This window comes from Oncorhynchus tshawytscha, linkage group LG31, assembly GCF_018296145.1.
Source record: "Oncorhynchus tshawytscha isolate Ot180627B linkage group LG31, Otsh_v2.0, whole genome shotgun sequence".
NCBI classification, from domain to species: domain Eukaryota; kingdom Metazoa; phylum Chordata; class Actinopteri; order Salmoniformes; family Salmonidae; genus Oncorhynchus; species Oncorhynchus tshawytscha.
This window is the reverse complement of record NC_056459.1, coordinates 25216599-25233590: the sequence shown is the minus strand read 5'-3', so window position 1 is coordinate 25233590 and position 16992 is coordinate 25216599. Positions and strand designations below refer to the sequence as shown.

Here is a 16992-nt window from a genome sequence, read left to right as displayed (position 1 = left end):
TCAGAGAGGTAGCTACACCCGTCCATCAGAGAGTAGGCTACACCCGTATCGCCATCCCCTCCAACAGAGAGGTAGCTACACCCGTATCGCCGTCCCCATCCTCCATCAGAGAGGTAGGTAGCTACACCCGAGGTATCGCCGTCCCCCCTCCATCAGAGAGGTAGGTAGCTACACCCGCATCGCCGTCCCCACCATCAGTAGCCATCAGAGAGGTAGCTACACCCACACTACACCCGCATCATCCCCACCATCAGTCCCCCATCCATCAGAGGTAGGTAGCTACACCCTCCATCAGAGAGGTAGTCCCCTCCATCAGATCAGAGAGGTAGGTAGCTACACCCGCATCGCCGTCCCCTCCATCAGAGAGTAGCTACACTACACCCGTCCCCTCCATCAGCTACACCCGTCCCCCCTCCATCAGAGAGGTAGCTATCAGAGAGGTAGGTAGCCACCATCGCCGTCCCTTCCATCAGAGAGGTAGCTACACCCGTATCGTCGTCCCTCCATCAGAGAGGTAGCTACACCCGCATCGCCGTCCCTTCCATCAGAGAGGTAGGTAGCTACACCCGCATCGCCGTCCCCACCATCAGAGAGGTAGGTAGCTACACCCGCATCCCGTCCCCTCCATCAGAGAGGTAGCTACACCCCACATCGCCGTCCCCTCCATCAGAGAGGTAGGTAGCTACACCCGCATCGCCATCCCCACCATCAGAGAGGTAGGTAGCTACACCCGCATCGCCGTCCCCTCCATCAGAGAGGTAGCTACACCCGTATCGCCATCCCCTCCATCAGAGAGGTAGGTAGCTACACCCGCATCGCCGTCCCCTTCATCAGAGAGGTAGGTAGCTACACCCGCATCGCCGTCCCCTCCATCAGAAAGGTAGCTACACCCGTATCGTCGTCCCCTCCATCAGAGAGGTAGGTAGCTACACCCGTATCGCATTCCCCTCCATCAGAGGTAGGTAGCTACACCCGTATCGTCGTCCCCTCCATCAGAGAGGTAGGTAGCTACACCCGTATCGCATTCCCTTCCATCAGAGGTAGGTAGCTACACCCGTATCGTCGTCCCCTCCATCAGAGAGGTAGGTAGCTACACCCGTATCGCATTCCCCTCCATCAGAGGTAGGTAGCTACACCCGTATCGTCGTCCCCTCCATCAGAGAGGTAGGTAGCTACACCCGTATCGCATTCCCTTCCATCAGAGGTAGGTAGCTACACCCGTATCGCCATCCCCTTCCATCAGAGGTAGGTAGCTACACCCGTATCGCATTCCCTTCCATCAGAGGTAGGTACACACCTAGGAGGAGACCAAAGTGGAGACAGCGATGTTATGAATCTTTATGGAGTTAACTCCTGATAAATGCAATGACGTCTGGTTTTCTGTAAAAAAACAAATTCAAATGGAGTTTGCACTCATCAGGAATGGACTATTCTTCAGCACTGTCTTGGAGCCAAATATAACTCAGTCAGTCAATAGAACTGAGTGAAACAATAAGAACTCTTGACTCTCATGTATACTGTTCTGTACTTGGTCTCATTTGATTGGATCCTTCTTTGTGTCTTTCTAGGTCCGCACCGGCCGCAACACAGAGACCTTTAGGACCAACGGCGTCTATGACCAAATCTCTGAGGACTGTGCCTTCTCTATCATCTATGGAGAGACCTATGAAGCTCTGGACCTGGTGGCTAACTCTGCAGAGGTGGCCAACGTCTGGGTCACTGGCCTGAGGTAGGATATATGTCCACAATGTCTTGCTAGGTTGCCAGATCTGGATGTGCTTTAGTTTAAACAACTCGCCATGGCTAAGTGGTGTCATATCAAAAGGATGTCAAGATCCTTGAAGATGTACAGTAAATCTAGACCGACACCCAAATGGATCTCACAGTTAGACAATGGAAGTGAATGAAAACAACTGGAACAGATGACTCCCATAGTATTTCCTACCCTGGTATCTTTTAATTATGACAATCTCTGTGTAATCCTTCTCCGTCTCATCCTAGGTATCTGATTCTGTATGGGAAGCATGCCATAGACATGATGGCCAGCAGTGAGGACAGCCTTCGTCTCGCCTGGCTAGCAGAGACATTTTCCTCTATGGTTGTCTCAGATGGACAGGGTGGAGGAGAGGAGGTGGGGATCAGTTTGGGGTCGGCTGTAGGTCTGATCAGGAGTGTTAACCCTGGGGTGAGGAGTGAGAAAGTGGAACACCGGTTTAAGGAGCTCCATCGTGTCAAGGAGAGGATGAATGGGGCCGGGACATCTGGAGTTGGAACTGTGGCTGAAGCAAAGGTTGGGGCTTCAGTTGTGGCTGTGATTGGCTCAGGAGCTGGCGATGAGGATAGGGCTCCAGCTGTGACTGAAGCTGAGGAAAGGGATGGGGGTGAATCTGGAGCTGGGACTGGAGCAAATGCAGACAACAGAAGAGGAGGGATAGAGGACAGGGTAACCAAGGAGGAGTTCATTGAGGTCTTTCACGACCTTTGCACCCGACCGGAGATCTACTTCCTGCTGGTGCAGTTCTCTAGCAACAAGGAGTACTTGGATACCAAGGATCTAATGAGGTTCCTGGAGGTTGAGCAGGGCATGGCTCAGGTAAGGATGGTGAAGAGGACCACTTTTCTGTTCTACCAGTAGGACTGTTTCAATGGGTTTTCTGTTCTACCAGTAGGACTGTTTCAATGGGTTTTCTGTTCTGCCAGTAGGACTGTTTCAATGGGTTTTCTGTTCTGCCAGTAGGACTGTTTCAATGGGTTTTCTGTTCTGCCAGTAGGACTGTTTCAATGGGTTTTCTGTTCTGCCAGTAGGACTGTTTCAATGGGTTTTCTGTTCTGCCAGTAGGACTGTTTCAATGGGTTTTCTGTTCTGCCAGTAGGACTGTTTCAATGGGTTTTCTGTTCTGCCAGTAGGACAGTTTCAATGGGATTTCTGTTCTGCCAGTAGGACTGTTTCAATGGGTTTTCTGTTCTGCCAGTAGGACAGTTTCAATGGGTTTTCTGTTGTGCCAGTAGGACTGTTTCAATGGGTTTTCTGTTGTGCCAGTAGGACTGTTCAATGGGTTTTCTGTTCTGCCAGTAGGACAGTTTCAATGGGTTTTCTGTTCTGCCAGTAGGACAGTTTCAATGGGTTTTCTGTTGTGCCAGTAGGACTGTTCAATGGGTTTTCTGTTGTGCCAGTAGGACAGTTTCAATGGGTTTTCTGTTGTGCCAGTAGGACAGTTTCAATGGGTTTTCTGTTGTGCCAGTAGGACTGTTTCAATGGGTTTTCTGTTGTGCCAGTAGGACTGTTTCAATGAGTTCTCTCCCCTTTTCTCTTCTATTGTCCCTCTTAGCTCTGTCTAGCTGATAAGAAATAAAGTGTCTCTCCAATAGATAGTTGTCGATTTAGAAATACAAGTAATAATTTCACTTCAAGAGATGCTAATTTCTCTGTTCTCCTCTGCCCTCCGTGTCTAGGTGACTGAAGACACCAGTCTGGAGCTCATCCAATCCCACGAGCCGTCGGAGGAGGGACGTCGCCAAGGCTGCCTCTCATTGGACGGTTTCACCAGATATCTCACCTCCCTGGAGTGCCACCTGTTTGACCCGGAGCACAGCCAGGTGTGCCAGGACATGAGCCAGCCCTTATCCCACTACTACATCAACTCCTCCCACAACACCTACCTCATCGAGGACCAGTTCAAGGGGCCCGCTGACATCACCGGCTACATCCGCGCTTTAAAGATGGGCTGCAGGTGTGTGGAGGTGGATGTCTGGGATGGCCCTAGCGACGAACCCGTGGTTTATACCAGTCACACCCTCACCTCGCCCGTCAAGTTCCACTGTGTCCTGGATGTGATCGGCCGTTTTGCGTTCGAGGCTTCGGAGTTTCCACTGATCCTGTGTGTGGAGAACCACTGCTCCCCCTGCCAGCAGAGAGTCATGCTCCAGCACCTGAGGAGGATACTAGGGGAGAGGTTGTACACGAAGCCCCTCAGGGAAGGGGAGGTGTACCTGCCCTCGCCTAATGCCCTGAGGGGCAAGATCCTGTTGAAGGGGCAGAAGTTGGAGGAGGGATGCGGGGGGGCGGAGGGGGACGTGACTGACGAAGACGAGGGGGCGGAGATGTGCCAGAGGATGAAGGCTGGTAACAGTGGAGAAGGAGCGGGGGAGGGGGGGCAGAAAGGTGGAGGGGGTGGTGGTACTAGTAGCATTAAATCCCTGACCCCTCCTACTACCCCTAAACGGTTCCAGCTCCTAAAGGAGCTCTCTGACTTGGTGACTCTGTGCAAGTCAGTACGTTTCACAGACTTCCAGATGTCGTTCTCTATCCAGAAACCCTGGGAGCTCTGCTCGTTCAATGAGACCCTGGCTTTGCGCTGCGCCAGCGAGCGCCCAGGAGACTTTGTCAACTACAACAAGCGCTTCCTGTCGCGGGTCTACCCCAGCGCCATGCGCATCGACTCCAGCAACATGAACCCACAGGACCTGTGGAAGTGCGGTTGCCAGATTGTGGCTTTGAACTACCAGACGCCCGGGTTGATGATGGACCTTAACATTGCCTGGTTCCGCCAGAACGGGAATTGTGGGTACGTGCTGCGACCCGCCATCATGCGACAGGAGGTGTCGTATTTCAGCGCTGATACAAGAGACTCTGTGCCGGGTGTGTCCCCTCAGCTGCTCCATGTCAAGGTGAGTGGCTAGCAGATAGACAGCAGTGTTTATTTACATCTGTTTAATGGAGGCTCCTATTCACTGCCTGGCTTGTTGGCTCCTTAATGGTTGAATGGTATTGGTTCCATTATTCAGTACACTTCTCTTAGTGGTTAAATGGTATTGGTTCCATTATTCAGTACACTTCTCTTAGTGGTTAAATGGTATTGGTTCCGTTATTCAGTACACTTCTCTTAGTGGTTGAATGGTATTGGTTCTGTTATTCAGTACACTTCTCTTAGTGGTTAAATGGTATTGGTTCAGTTATTCAGTACACTTCTCTTAGTGGTTGAATGGTATTGGTTCTGTTATTCAGTACACTTCTCTTAGTGGTTAAATGGTATTGGTTCAGTTATTCAGTACACTTCTCTTAGTGGTTGAATGGTATTGGTTCTGTTATTCAGTACACTTCTCTTAGTGGTTGAATGGTATTGGTTCTGTTATTCAGTACACTTCTCTTAGTGGTTGAATGGTATTGGTTCCATTATTCAGTACACTTCTCTTAATGATTGAATGGTATTGGTTCTGTTATTCAGTACACTTCTCTTAGTGGTTGAATGGTATTGGTTCTGTTATTCAGTACACCTGCATCAATCAAACAAATAAACAAACTAACAGACAATCAATCAATAAACCGGATCCATCCATGCAGGTGATCAGTGGTCAGAATCTGCCCCGTCCGAGGGGTTCTGGAGCTAAAGGAGATGTGGTGGACCCGTACGTCTACGTGGAGATCCACGGTATCCCTGCCGACTGTGCCGAGCGCCGCACCCGCACGGTGATGCAGAACGGAGACAACCCCATCTTTGACGAGAGCTTTGAGTTCCAGATCAACCTGCCAGAGCTGGCCATGGTGCGCTTCGTGGTGCTGGATGACGAATTCATAGGGGACGAGTTCATAGGTTAGTAGTGGAGGGAGGGCGAAGGTCAGCTTTGCACTGACTGCTAGTCCGGTGTCCAGTCTGCTTTCGGTTGAGCTTGTCTGAAGCCAATAAATATTTGATTTGATACTACAACAACCTTTCAGCCATGTGAAGACTATTGCTAGCTCACAAGCAAGTATCACTAGCTAAGATAAAGAACACTTGGTAGCAGTTAAAGAGTGAGTGAACATTCACTATCTTCTCATGGTCATTTCATTGTCTAACACTCTTGTACATCATTTGTAATCCCCCGTTTTACCACAGGTCAGTACACCATTCCCCTGGAGTGCCTACAGCCAGGCTACCGGCACATACCATTACAGTCACTGATGGGGGAGGACCTCCCGTACGCCATGCTGTTCGTCCATGTGGCCCTCACCAACCGGAGAGGAGGGGGAAAGCCCTACAAGCGGGGGCTGTCTGTGCGGAAGGCGAGGCGAGGGAGGGACTACGCTGCACTCCGGGACCTGGGGATCAAAGAAGTGGACGAGGTTTTCAAAATGGCCGGCCCGCAACTGAAGGAGGCCACGGACCTGCGGGAGAACATGCAGGTGAGGGGGAAGGATAAACAGTAATTTATCAATCACAATTTTCACATTTCATGGCTGAAATGCCTGTACACCTGTATTCACAACAGATGATGTCTAACTCAGAATGGTAGATTGAAACCTCCATGGGTTGGGTTCATCTCAGTGATCACTAAACTAAACTATGACCATAAATAAAGGTTCAATAAAAAAACCAGACATCAACAGGTTGAGACTGAGTGGCGGAGTGGCCTGATCTCTGAAGATCTGCTTTAGACTGACAGGTTAGGGTTATGGTAAGGTGATGGTCCCTGTAAGTGTAACAGTATAGCTTCCGCCCCTCTCTTCACCCCTACCTGGGCTCGAACCAGGGACCCTCTGCACACAGACAACAGTCACCCTTGAAGCATCGTTACCCATCACGCCACAAAAGCCACAGCCCTTGCAGAGCAAGGGGAACAACTCCTTCAAGGTCTCAGAGCAAGTGATGATTGAAACGCTATTAGCACGCACCACCGCTAACTAGCTAGCCATTTCACATCGGTTACATAAGCATTTAGACTGGCTGTCTAAGTGATGTTAAGGACCTCTGATGTGTTTAGGCTGGAGATACCTGGGATTCATGCTATGAGTCATCAGACTACGATGCCACCCTGATGTAGTAGACTGATGCACTAATGCAAAGAGGCCATGAACACACACACACACTCTCTCTCACACACACAGTCTTGAAACACACACACACACTCTCTCTCTCACACACACAGTCTTGAAACACACACACACACTCTCTCTCACACACAGTCTTGAAACACACACACACCTAAACAGAAGTAAACACTGAAGGCAAGCACCATGACATCATGAAGAGATTTAAAAAAAAATCTATATTGTAAAAATGTATGTGATTTATGGGTCATAATTTAATGTTAGGGTAGGCATTAGAGTTAACAGTGTGGTTAAGGTTAGGGTTAGGTTTCATGATGAAAAACACTAACCTGTGCTGTTAAATAAAACTGATTGGATTTTAGTGGTTCAATGACCCCAATAAAACATGAATTCAATAGTACGACAGTGATACGGTGGCTTTGTGGTTGTCACGTTAACCATCTCCCAATAAAGCTTCTCTAATTCAATCAGATGTTCTCAGTGATGGTATCCCAGGAAACCATGAATTCAATAGTACGACAGTGATACGGTGGCTTTGTGGTTGTCACGTTAACCATCTCCCAATAAATCTTCTCTAATTCAATCAGATGTTCTCAGTGATGGTATCCCAGGAAACCATGAATTCAATAGTACGACAGTGATACGGTGGCTTTGTGGTTGTCACGTTAACCATCTCCCAATAAAGCTTCTCTAATTCAATCAGATGTTCTCAGTGATGGTATCCCAGGAAACCATGTCACAGTTTGTTCCATGATTAAACCCCAGCAACTAATCGCTTAGTAGAGGATTACAGTATGATCCACAGAACACTACATCACTAATACAGGACAAGCAGTATGTGTGTGTCTGTTTTTATATAGCTGTGTGGGTGTGTGTTTTGCATAAACCCCCCGACCCTCTGTATCTCTCTCTGTCCCTGTAGAACTCAGTGGCAGTTTTCAGGGAGCTGTGTGGGGTGTCAGCGGTGGCTAACCTCATGCAGTGTGTATTGGCCCTGGGATCCCGTGTGGTGGGGGCCGATGGGGACCCCCTGATGCTCTTTGAGCTGAGGGAGCAGTACCCCTCCATGGAGCCCCAAGGGCCCCTGCCGGACGTCCTACGCAGGGTGGTCTCCACCTACGAAACGGTGAGGATCAATCAAACCTAGTCAATCCTTCACATTTTATTTATGTAGCGCTTTGGGTTTCCATTGAGAATAGTTGTGCAGGTTATAAATTGATTGATTCTTTGACTTGTTTTTAACCTCTTTCTCTACTTCCCTCTCTCTCCCTGCCACCATGACACTGATTCAATTTAAAAGTGATTACTTTCGTAGACGCCCCCAAAGTAGAATGTGTGTGTGTGTGCTCTTTGAGAGTGCATCCTCATTCCTAATGAATCAGAGTGAGGGAGAGTTCACCATGTCTTCACAGGAGATAACGATGCCTCTTTTCATTCCATTTTGAATAATGATAAAAAATCTCAACGTGAAAAAATGTGACACTTTCATTTAGTGATTTGAGAGTGATCCTCATTCCTGATGAATCAGTGAGGGAGAGCTCACCATGGCCCTGAATAGCATTAGCATAAATGAGCATCTTATTTCGCTAATTTCGCTGCTCCTAGGGGTCTGGACAGACCCCTAGGAGCAGTAGTGTTCATCCTCATTTGTCGAACACCAGACTCACAAAGTGGGGTCGTGTCCCAAAAGGCATTGCAGCGAGAAGTGTTTAGTTAATCAGACGTGGGGTCTGAATCTCTCTGGGGTTATTCATTAAATGTTTGTTAATGTTTGTTATTTTGATGTGTGTGTGTGTGTGTGTGTGTGTGTGTGTGTGTGTGTGTGTGTGAATAATAGACTGATCTTGTGTACTCTGTCTACAGATGATCCAGGCGAGCAGAGCAGTGATGGAGCTGTCAGACGGAGTCTACGACAGGATCCTACAGATACAGACAACAGGTGAGAGAGAGAGAGACCATATTAGAGACACATATTTCCCTCAGATTACACAGACCCACAAAGAAATTGAAAACAAATCCAATTTAGTTAAATATCTATTGGGTGAAATACCACAGTAGAATCAATTTAGAACCAATGTAGAATCTGAACCCACAAACACCCATAGAGAAATGCACCAAACAAATAGGTGTAGGACCTTAGCAATCTTCGCTGCACAGCCTCCTCCCGGGGCGGCAGGGTAGCCTAGTGGTTAGAGCGTTGGACTAGTAACTGGAAGGTTGCAAGTTCAAATCCCCGAGCTGACTAGGTACACATTTGTCGTTCTGTGTGTCCAATAGAGAACCCATAGCCTTGTGTAACAATTGCTTAACACTATGGGCTACTGTATGTTTAAGCTTAAACTCTATTGGACCAGTTAGGTTCTCTACTGGAGCAGTTGGGTTCTCTACTGGACCAGTTGGGTTGTCTATTGGACCAGTTGTGTTGTCTACTGGACCAGTTGGGTTCTATATTGGACCAGTTGGGTTCTCTACTGGACCAGTTGGGTTCTATATTGGACCAGTTGGGTTCTCTACTGGACCAGTTGGGTTCTATATTGGACCAGTTGGGTTCTATATTGGACCAGTTGGGTTCTCTAATGGACCAGTTGGGTTCTCTATTGGACCAGTTGGGTTGTCTATTGGTTGGGTTCTCTACCAGTTGGGTTCTCTATTGGACCAGTTGGGTTCTCTACTGGACCAGTTGGGTTCTCTATTGGACCAGTTGGGTTGTCTATTGGACCAGTTGGGTTCTCTATTGGACCAGTTGGGTTCTCTACTGGACCAGCTGGGTTCTCTATTGGACCAGTTGTGTTGTCTATTGGACCAGTTGGGTTCTCTACTGGACCAGTTGGGTTCTATATTGGACCAGTTGGGTTCTCTACTGGACCAGTTGGGTTGTCTATTGGACCAGTTGGGTTCTCTACTGGACCAGTTGGGTTCTATATTGGACCAGTTGGGTTCTCTACTGGACCAGTTGGGTTCTCTACTGGACCAGTTGGGTTCTATATTGGACCAGTTGGGTTCTATATTGGACCAGTTGGGTTCTCTACTGGACCAGTTGGGTTCTCTATTGGACCAGTTGGGTTCTCTATTGGACCAGTTGGGTTCTATATTGGACCAGTTGGGTTGTCTATTGGACCAGTTGGGTTCTCTATTGGACCAGTTGGGTTCTCTACTGGACCAGCTGGGTTCTCTATTGGACCAGTTGGGTTCTCTATTGGACCAGTTGGGTTCTCTACTGGACCAGTTGGGTTCTCTACTGGACCAGTTGGGTTCTCTATTGGACCAGTTGGGTTCTCTATTGGACCAGTTGGGTTCTCTATTGGACCAGTTAGGTTCTCTACTGGACCAGTTGGGTTCTCTATTGGACCAGTTAGGTTCTCTACTGGACCAGTTGGGAGAAATGAAAACCACACAACTGAATAATTTAGGAAAAGAATGCCAGCGTGTATTTTGTAAATAACCATACTTACAGAAAATGAATCACCTTGAGGAAATATTGATATGTGAAATTTGTTCAATGAGCTGAATGTGAATGAAATACATCAATAAGACATAGATACAGTATCAGCCATATGTCCTGCCTGTAGTTTACTAGGATGCACCCAGCTCTATCTTAATCTGAGGGTCTCTCAGATTTCAAAGTTCAATAGCAATACAATAAACATGAATCCACAGGAAAAACCCAACGCAATTCACAAATACTGACTTATAAACCTCTATGAGATGGAATCAAATGTGAGTGACTGTGCCTAACAATCAACACTGTCAGGTGTTTAAGTGCAGCATGTGCTTATAACAATCCCACTGCAATGATGTCTTGCAAGAAAAGTCCCACCACAATGTAGTATGGCAGTGCAAATTCAGTGTTCTCCAAGGAAAACAAATCTTCTTATTGATGTCCTGGATTCGGGCGGCTCGCCATCCTTGGTGGAACTAAATCCATACTCAAAAAAACCTGACCAAATCCTGGCGTCAATCTTTCCCTCAATCCCCTCACAGTTTGTATAGATACGTGTTAATATCCAGTTGTCTCTGTTCAGTTCAGTTTTATACAACTTCTCACAAACTGAAACTTTTTCTTCCATGGAATAGCGGAAGCTCTTCACATTCCGTTCAAGCTTTTTTTCCAGAACTATGGCACCAACTTGTGTATAATGTGAGTTTGTAGTAGAGCGACTTAGAGAATCCTGAGTTTTGATTGGCTCAAAATAAACTGCTCGTCATACAGCTTCTGACAGCTGACTTGTAATAGCTGTCGACTTAACCATATCAATAGCAATATAGTATAAATCAAATCAAATTTTTATTTGTCACATACACATGGTTAGCAGATGTTAATGCGAGTGTAGCGAAATGCTTGTGCTTCTAGTTCCGACAATGCAGTAATAACCAACAAGTAATCTAACTAACAATTCCAAAACTACTGTCTTATACACAGTGTAAGGGGATAAAGAATATGTACATAAGGATATATGAATGAGTGATGGTACAGAGCAGCATAGGCAAGATACAGTAGATGGTATCGAGTACAGTATATACATATGAGATGAGTATGTAAACAAAGTGGCATAGTTAAAGTGGCTAGTGATACATGTATTACATAAGGATGCAGTCGATGATATAGAGTACAGTATATACGTATGCATATGAGATGAATAATGTAGGGTAAGTAACATTATATAAGGTAGCATTGTTTAAAGTGGCTAGTGATATATTTACATCATTTCCCATCAATTCCCATTATTAAAGTGGCTGGAGTTGAGTCAGTGTCAGTGTGTTGGCAGCAGCCACTCAATGTTAGTGGTGGCTGTTTAACAGTCTGATGGCCTTGAGATAGAAGCTGTTTTTCAGTCTCTCGGTCCCAGCTTTGATGCACCTGTACTGACCTCGCCTTCTGGATGATAGCGGGGTGAACAGGCAGTGGCTCGGTGGTTGATGTCCTTGATGATCTTTATGGCCTTCCTGTAACATCGGATGGTGTAGGTGTCCTGGAGGGCAGGTAGTTTGCCCCCGGTGATGCGTTGTGCAGACCTCACTACCCTCTGGAGAGCCTTACGGTTGTGGGCGGAGCAGTTGCCGTACCAGGCGGTGATACAGCCCGCCAGGATGCTCTCGATTGTGCATCTGTAGAAGTTTGTGAGTTCTTTTGGTGACAAGCCGAATTTCTTCAGCCTCCTGAGGTTGAAGAGGCGCTGCTGCGCCTTCTTCACGATGCTGTCTGTGTGAGTGGGCCAATTCAGTTTGTCTGTGATGTGTATGCCGAGGAACTTAAAACTTGTTACCCTCTCCACTACTGTTCCATCGATGTGGATCGGGGGGTGTTCCCTCTTCTCTTTCCTGAAGTCCACAATCATCTCCTTAGTTTTGTTGACATTGAGTGTGAGGTTATTTTCCTGACACCACACTCTGAGGGCCTTCACCTCCTCCCTGTAGGCCGTCTCGTCGTTGTTGGTAATCAAGCCTACCACTGTTGTGTCGTCCGCAAACTTGATGATTGAGTTGGAGGCGTGCGTGGCCACGCAGTCGTGGGTGAACAGGGAGTACAGGAGAGGGCTCAGAACGCACCCTTGTGGGGCCCCAGTGTTGAGGATCAGCGGGGTGGAGATGTTGTTGCCTACCCTCACCACCTGGGGGCGGCCCGTCAGGAAGTCCAGTACCCAGTTGCACAGGGCGGGGTCGAGACCCAGGGTCTCGAGCTTGATGACGAGCTTGGAGGGTACTATGGTGTTGAATGCCGAGCTGTAGTCGATGAACAGCATTCTCACATAGGTATTCCTCTTGTCCAGATGGGTTAGGGCAGTGTGCAGTGTGGTTGAGATTGCATCGTCTGTGGACCTATTTGGGCGGTAAGCAAATTGGAGTGGGTCTAGGGTGTCAGGTAGGGTGGAGGTGATATGGTCCTTGACTAGTCTCTCAAAGCACTTCATGATGACGGAAGTGAGTGCTACGGGGCGGTAGTCGTTTAGCTCAGTTACCTTAGCTTTCTTGGGAACAGGAACAATGGTGGCCCTCTTGAAGCATGTGGGAACAGCAGACTGGTATAGGGATTGATTGAATATGTCCGTAAACACACCGGTCAGCTGGTCTGCGCATGCTCTGAGGGCGCGGCTGGGGATGCCGTCTGGGCCTGCAGCCTTGCGAGGGTTAACATGTTTAAATGTCTTACTCACCTCGGCTGCAGTGAAGGAGAGTCCGCATGTTTTCGTTGCAGGCCGTGTCAGTGGCACTGTATTGTCCTCAAAGCGGGCAAAAAAGTTATTTAGTCTGCCTGGGAGCAAGACATCCTGGTCCGTGACTGGGCTGGATTTCTTCTTGTAGTCCGTGATTGACTGTAGACCCTGCCACATGCCTCTTGTGTCTGAGCCGTTGAATTGAGATTCTACTTTGTTTCTGTACTGACGCTTAGCTTGTTTGATAGCCTTGCGGAGGGAATAGCTGCACTGTTTGTGTTCGGTCATGTTACCAGTCACCTTGCCCTGATTAAAAGCAGTGGTTCGCGCTTTCAGTTTCACGCGAATGCTGCCATCAATCCACGGTTTCCCGGTTAGGGAATGTTTTAATCGTTGCTATGGGAACGACATCTTCAACGCACGATCTAATGAACTCGCACACCGAATCAGCGTATTCGTCAATATTGTTATCTGACGCAATACGAAACATCTCCCAGTCCACATGATGGAAGCAGTCTTGGAGTGTGGAGTCAGCTTGGTCGGACCAGCGTTGGACAGACCTCAGCGTGGGAGCCTCTTGTTTTAGTTTCTGTCTGTAGGCAGGGATCAACAAAATGGAGTCGTGGTCAGCTTTTCCGAAAGGAGGGCGGGGCAGGGCCTTATATGCGTCGCGGAAGTTAGAGTAACAGTGATCCAAGGTTTTTCCACCCCTGGTTGCGCAATCGATATGCTGATAAAATTTAGGGAGTCTTGTTTTCAGATTAGCCTTGTTAAAATCCCCAGCTACAATGAATGCAGCCTCCGGATAAATGGATTCCAGTTTGCAAAGAGTCAAATAAAGTTCGTTCAGAGCCATCGATGTGTCTGCTTGGGGGGGGATATATACGGCTGTGATTATAATCAAAGAGAATTCTCTTGGTAGATAAATGCGGTCTACATTTGATTGTGAGGAATTCTAAATCAGGTGAACAGAAGGATTTGAGTTCCTGTATGTTTCTTTCATCACACCATGTCTCGTTAGCCATAACGCATACGCCCCCGCCCCTCTTCTTGCCAGAAAGATGTTTGTTTCTGTCGGCGCGATGCGTGGAGAAACCACGCATGATTGGTTACTGGAATCTTACTAGTAATGGTAAGTATTCAACATTAGTTGACCTGCGTTACACCTGCTATTGAGAAAGTCTGTTTTCTCGACGGCCTATGTGCTCACTGCCCACAAAATGAGGTGGAAACTGAGCTGCACTTCCTAACCTTCTGCCAAATGTATGACCATATTAGAGACACATATTACACAGACCTACAAATATTTTGAAAAACATACCCAATTTTGATCAACTCCGATATCTATTGGGTGAAATTCCACAGTGTGCCATCACAGCAGAAATATATGTGACCTGTTGCCACAAGAAAAGGGCAACCAGTGAAGAACAAACACCATTGTAAATACAACCTATATATGTTTATTTATTTTCCCTTTTGTACTTTAACTATTTGCACACATGACATTTTAAATGTCTTTATTCTTTTGGAACTTCTGTGAGTGTAATGTTTACTGTACATTTTTGTATTGTTAATTTCACATTTGTTTATTATCTATTTCACTTGCTTTGGCAATGTAAACATATGTTTCCCATGCATATAAAGCCCTTAAATTGAATTGAGATAGAGAGAGGCAGGCCTCATCACGTGACTCAAAGCAACATCAACAGTGATGAAATTGGAGTTGGCTATGGCCAGTTAGGTGGTTAGAGAGCACGATTGTTTTCTTCAGTGATCTGACTCCATGTCAACAGTCTAGTAGTCGTGTGAAAGACTTGCAAACAGGCCCTGCCAACCGACTCTCCTGCTAAGACCTCATCAACAACAGCCTGAAGCCTTTAGTCTGCTGAGACTTCCATGGTTGTCTCAAATGGCACCCTATTCCCTATATAGTGCACTACTTTTGACCAGAGTCCTATGGGCCATTTGGAACACACACCATGTCTCTACCTCATCCATCACAGGAACTATTTTCATCTTGGCTCTGAGGGAGATTTGTCCATATGTTAATATTAGATGAGTTTATTTATTGACTGAGCTCTTGATTTATGTAGTTTGTGTTGGCGTAAGCTCTGAGTACAGGTCAATAATCAGTTTATCCTCCCCAAATCTCATCCTTAACCAATAGGGATGGAAATACAAAACTGACCTTAGATCAGTCTTGTGGTGTAACTTGGCAGAGCAAGGTTTGTTTACCCTGCAGTGACTGCTTGCTGTGCATCATGGGACGGCTGACAACTTGGCATCAATCACATAATACCCCATAATGACAAAGTGAAAACAAGTTTTTAGAAATAAAAAAACATAATTGATTTACGTAAGTATTCAGACCCTTTGCTATGGGACTCAAAATTGAGCTCAGGTGCATCCTGTTTCTATTGATCATCCTTAAGATATTTCTACAACTTCATTGGAGTCCACCTGTGGTTAATTTTATTGATTGGACATGATTTGGAAAGGCACACACCTGTCTATATCATTCTTAAATGGAAGATGTTTGGAACCACCTAGACTTTGGCTGCCCGGCCAAACTGAGCAATCAGGGGATAAGGGTCTTGGTCAGGGAGGTGACCAAGAACCTGATGGTCACTGAGTTCCTCTGTGGAAATGGGAGAACGCTCCAGAAGGACAACCATCTCTGCAGCACTCCACCAATCAGGCCTTTATGGTAGAGTGTCCAGACGGATGCCCCTCATTAAAAAGCACATGTCCACTTGGATTTTGCCAAAAACCACTTAAAGCACTCTCAGACCATGAGAAACAAGATTCTCTGGTCTGATGAAACCAAGATTGAATTCTTTGGCCGGAATGCCAAGCATCACGTCTGGAGGAAACCTGGCACCATCCCTACGGTGAAGCATAGTGGTGGCAGCATCATGCTGTGGGGATGTTTTTCAGTGGCAGGGAATGGGAGTCTTGTCAGGATTGCGGGAAAGATGAACGGAGCAAAGTACAGAGAGATCCTTGATGAAAACCTGCTCCAGAGCGCTCAGGACCTCAGACTGGGGTGAAGGTTCACCTTCAAACAGGACAACGACCGTAAGCACACGGGCAAGACAATGCAGGAGTGGCTTCAGGACAAGTCTCTGAATGTCCTCGAGCAGCCCAGCCAGACCCCGGACTTGAACCTGATCAAACATCTGGAGAGACCTGAAAATAGCTGTGCATCGACGCTCCTCATCCAACCTGACAGAGCCTGAGAGGATCTGCAGAGAAGAATGGGAGAAACTCCCCAAATACAGGTGTGGCAAGCTTGTAACATCATACCCAAGAAGACTCAAATCAATTTTATTCATGTAGCCCTTCTAACATCAGCTGATATCTCAAAGAGCTGTACAGAAACCCAGCCTAAAACCCCAAACAGCAAGCAATGCAGGTGTAGAAGCACGGTGGCTAGGAAAAACTCCCTAGAAAGGCCAAAACCTAGGACGAAACCAGGCTATGAGGGGTGGCCAGTCCTCTTCTGGCTGTGCCGGGTGGAGATAACAGAACATGGCCAAGATGTTCAAATGTTCATAAATGACCAGCATGGTCAAGTAATAATAATCAAAGTAGTTGTCGAGGGTGCAACAAGTCACCTCAGGAATAAATGTCAGTTGGCTTTTCATAGCCGATCATTAAGAGTATCTCTACAGCTCCTGCTGTCTCTAGAGAGTTGAAAACAACAGGTCTGGGACAGGTCGCACATCCGGTGAACAGGTCAGGGTTCCATAGCCACAGGCAGAACAGTTGAAACTGGAGAAGCAGCACAGACAGGTGGACTGGGGACAGCAAGGAGTCATCATGCCAGGTAGTCCTGAGGCATGGTCCTAGGGCTCAGGCCCTCGGAGAGAGAGAAAGAAAGAGAGAATTAGAGAATTAGAGAGAGCATACTTAAATTCACACAGGACACCAGATAAGACAGGAGAAGTACATCAGATAACAGACTGACCCTAGCCCCCCGACACACAAACTACTGCAGCATAAATACTGGAGGCTGAGACAGGAGGGGCC

The 16992-nt window shown here is 47.2% G+C and overlaps 1 protein-coding gene across 1 annotated transcript in view; it reads left to right on the top strand.

Annotated features, from left to right (window-relative positions):
* Nucleotides 1-16992, top strand: part of LOC112236368 (inactive phospholipase C-like protein 2) — a 45770-nt gene that overhangs the window by 22702 nt on the left and 6076 nt on the right. The window contains exons 4-10 of the mRNA XM_042310143.1: nucleotides 1569-1729; nucleotides 2002-2593; nucleotides 3454-4668; nucleotides 5342-5591; nucleotides 5877-6163; nucleotides 7731-7934; nucleotides 8672-8747. Coding sequence (XP_042166077.1) covers nucleotides 1569-1729; nucleotides 2002-2593; nucleotides 3454-4668; nucleotides 5342-5591; nucleotides 5877-6163; nucleotides 7731-7934; nucleotides 8672-8747 — 2785 coding nt within the window. The remainder of the gene's footprint in view (nucleotides 1-1568; nucleotides 1730-2001; nucleotides 2594-3453; nucleotides 4669-5341; nucleotides 5592-5876; nucleotides 6164-7730; nucleotides 7935-8671; nucleotides 8748-16992) is intronic.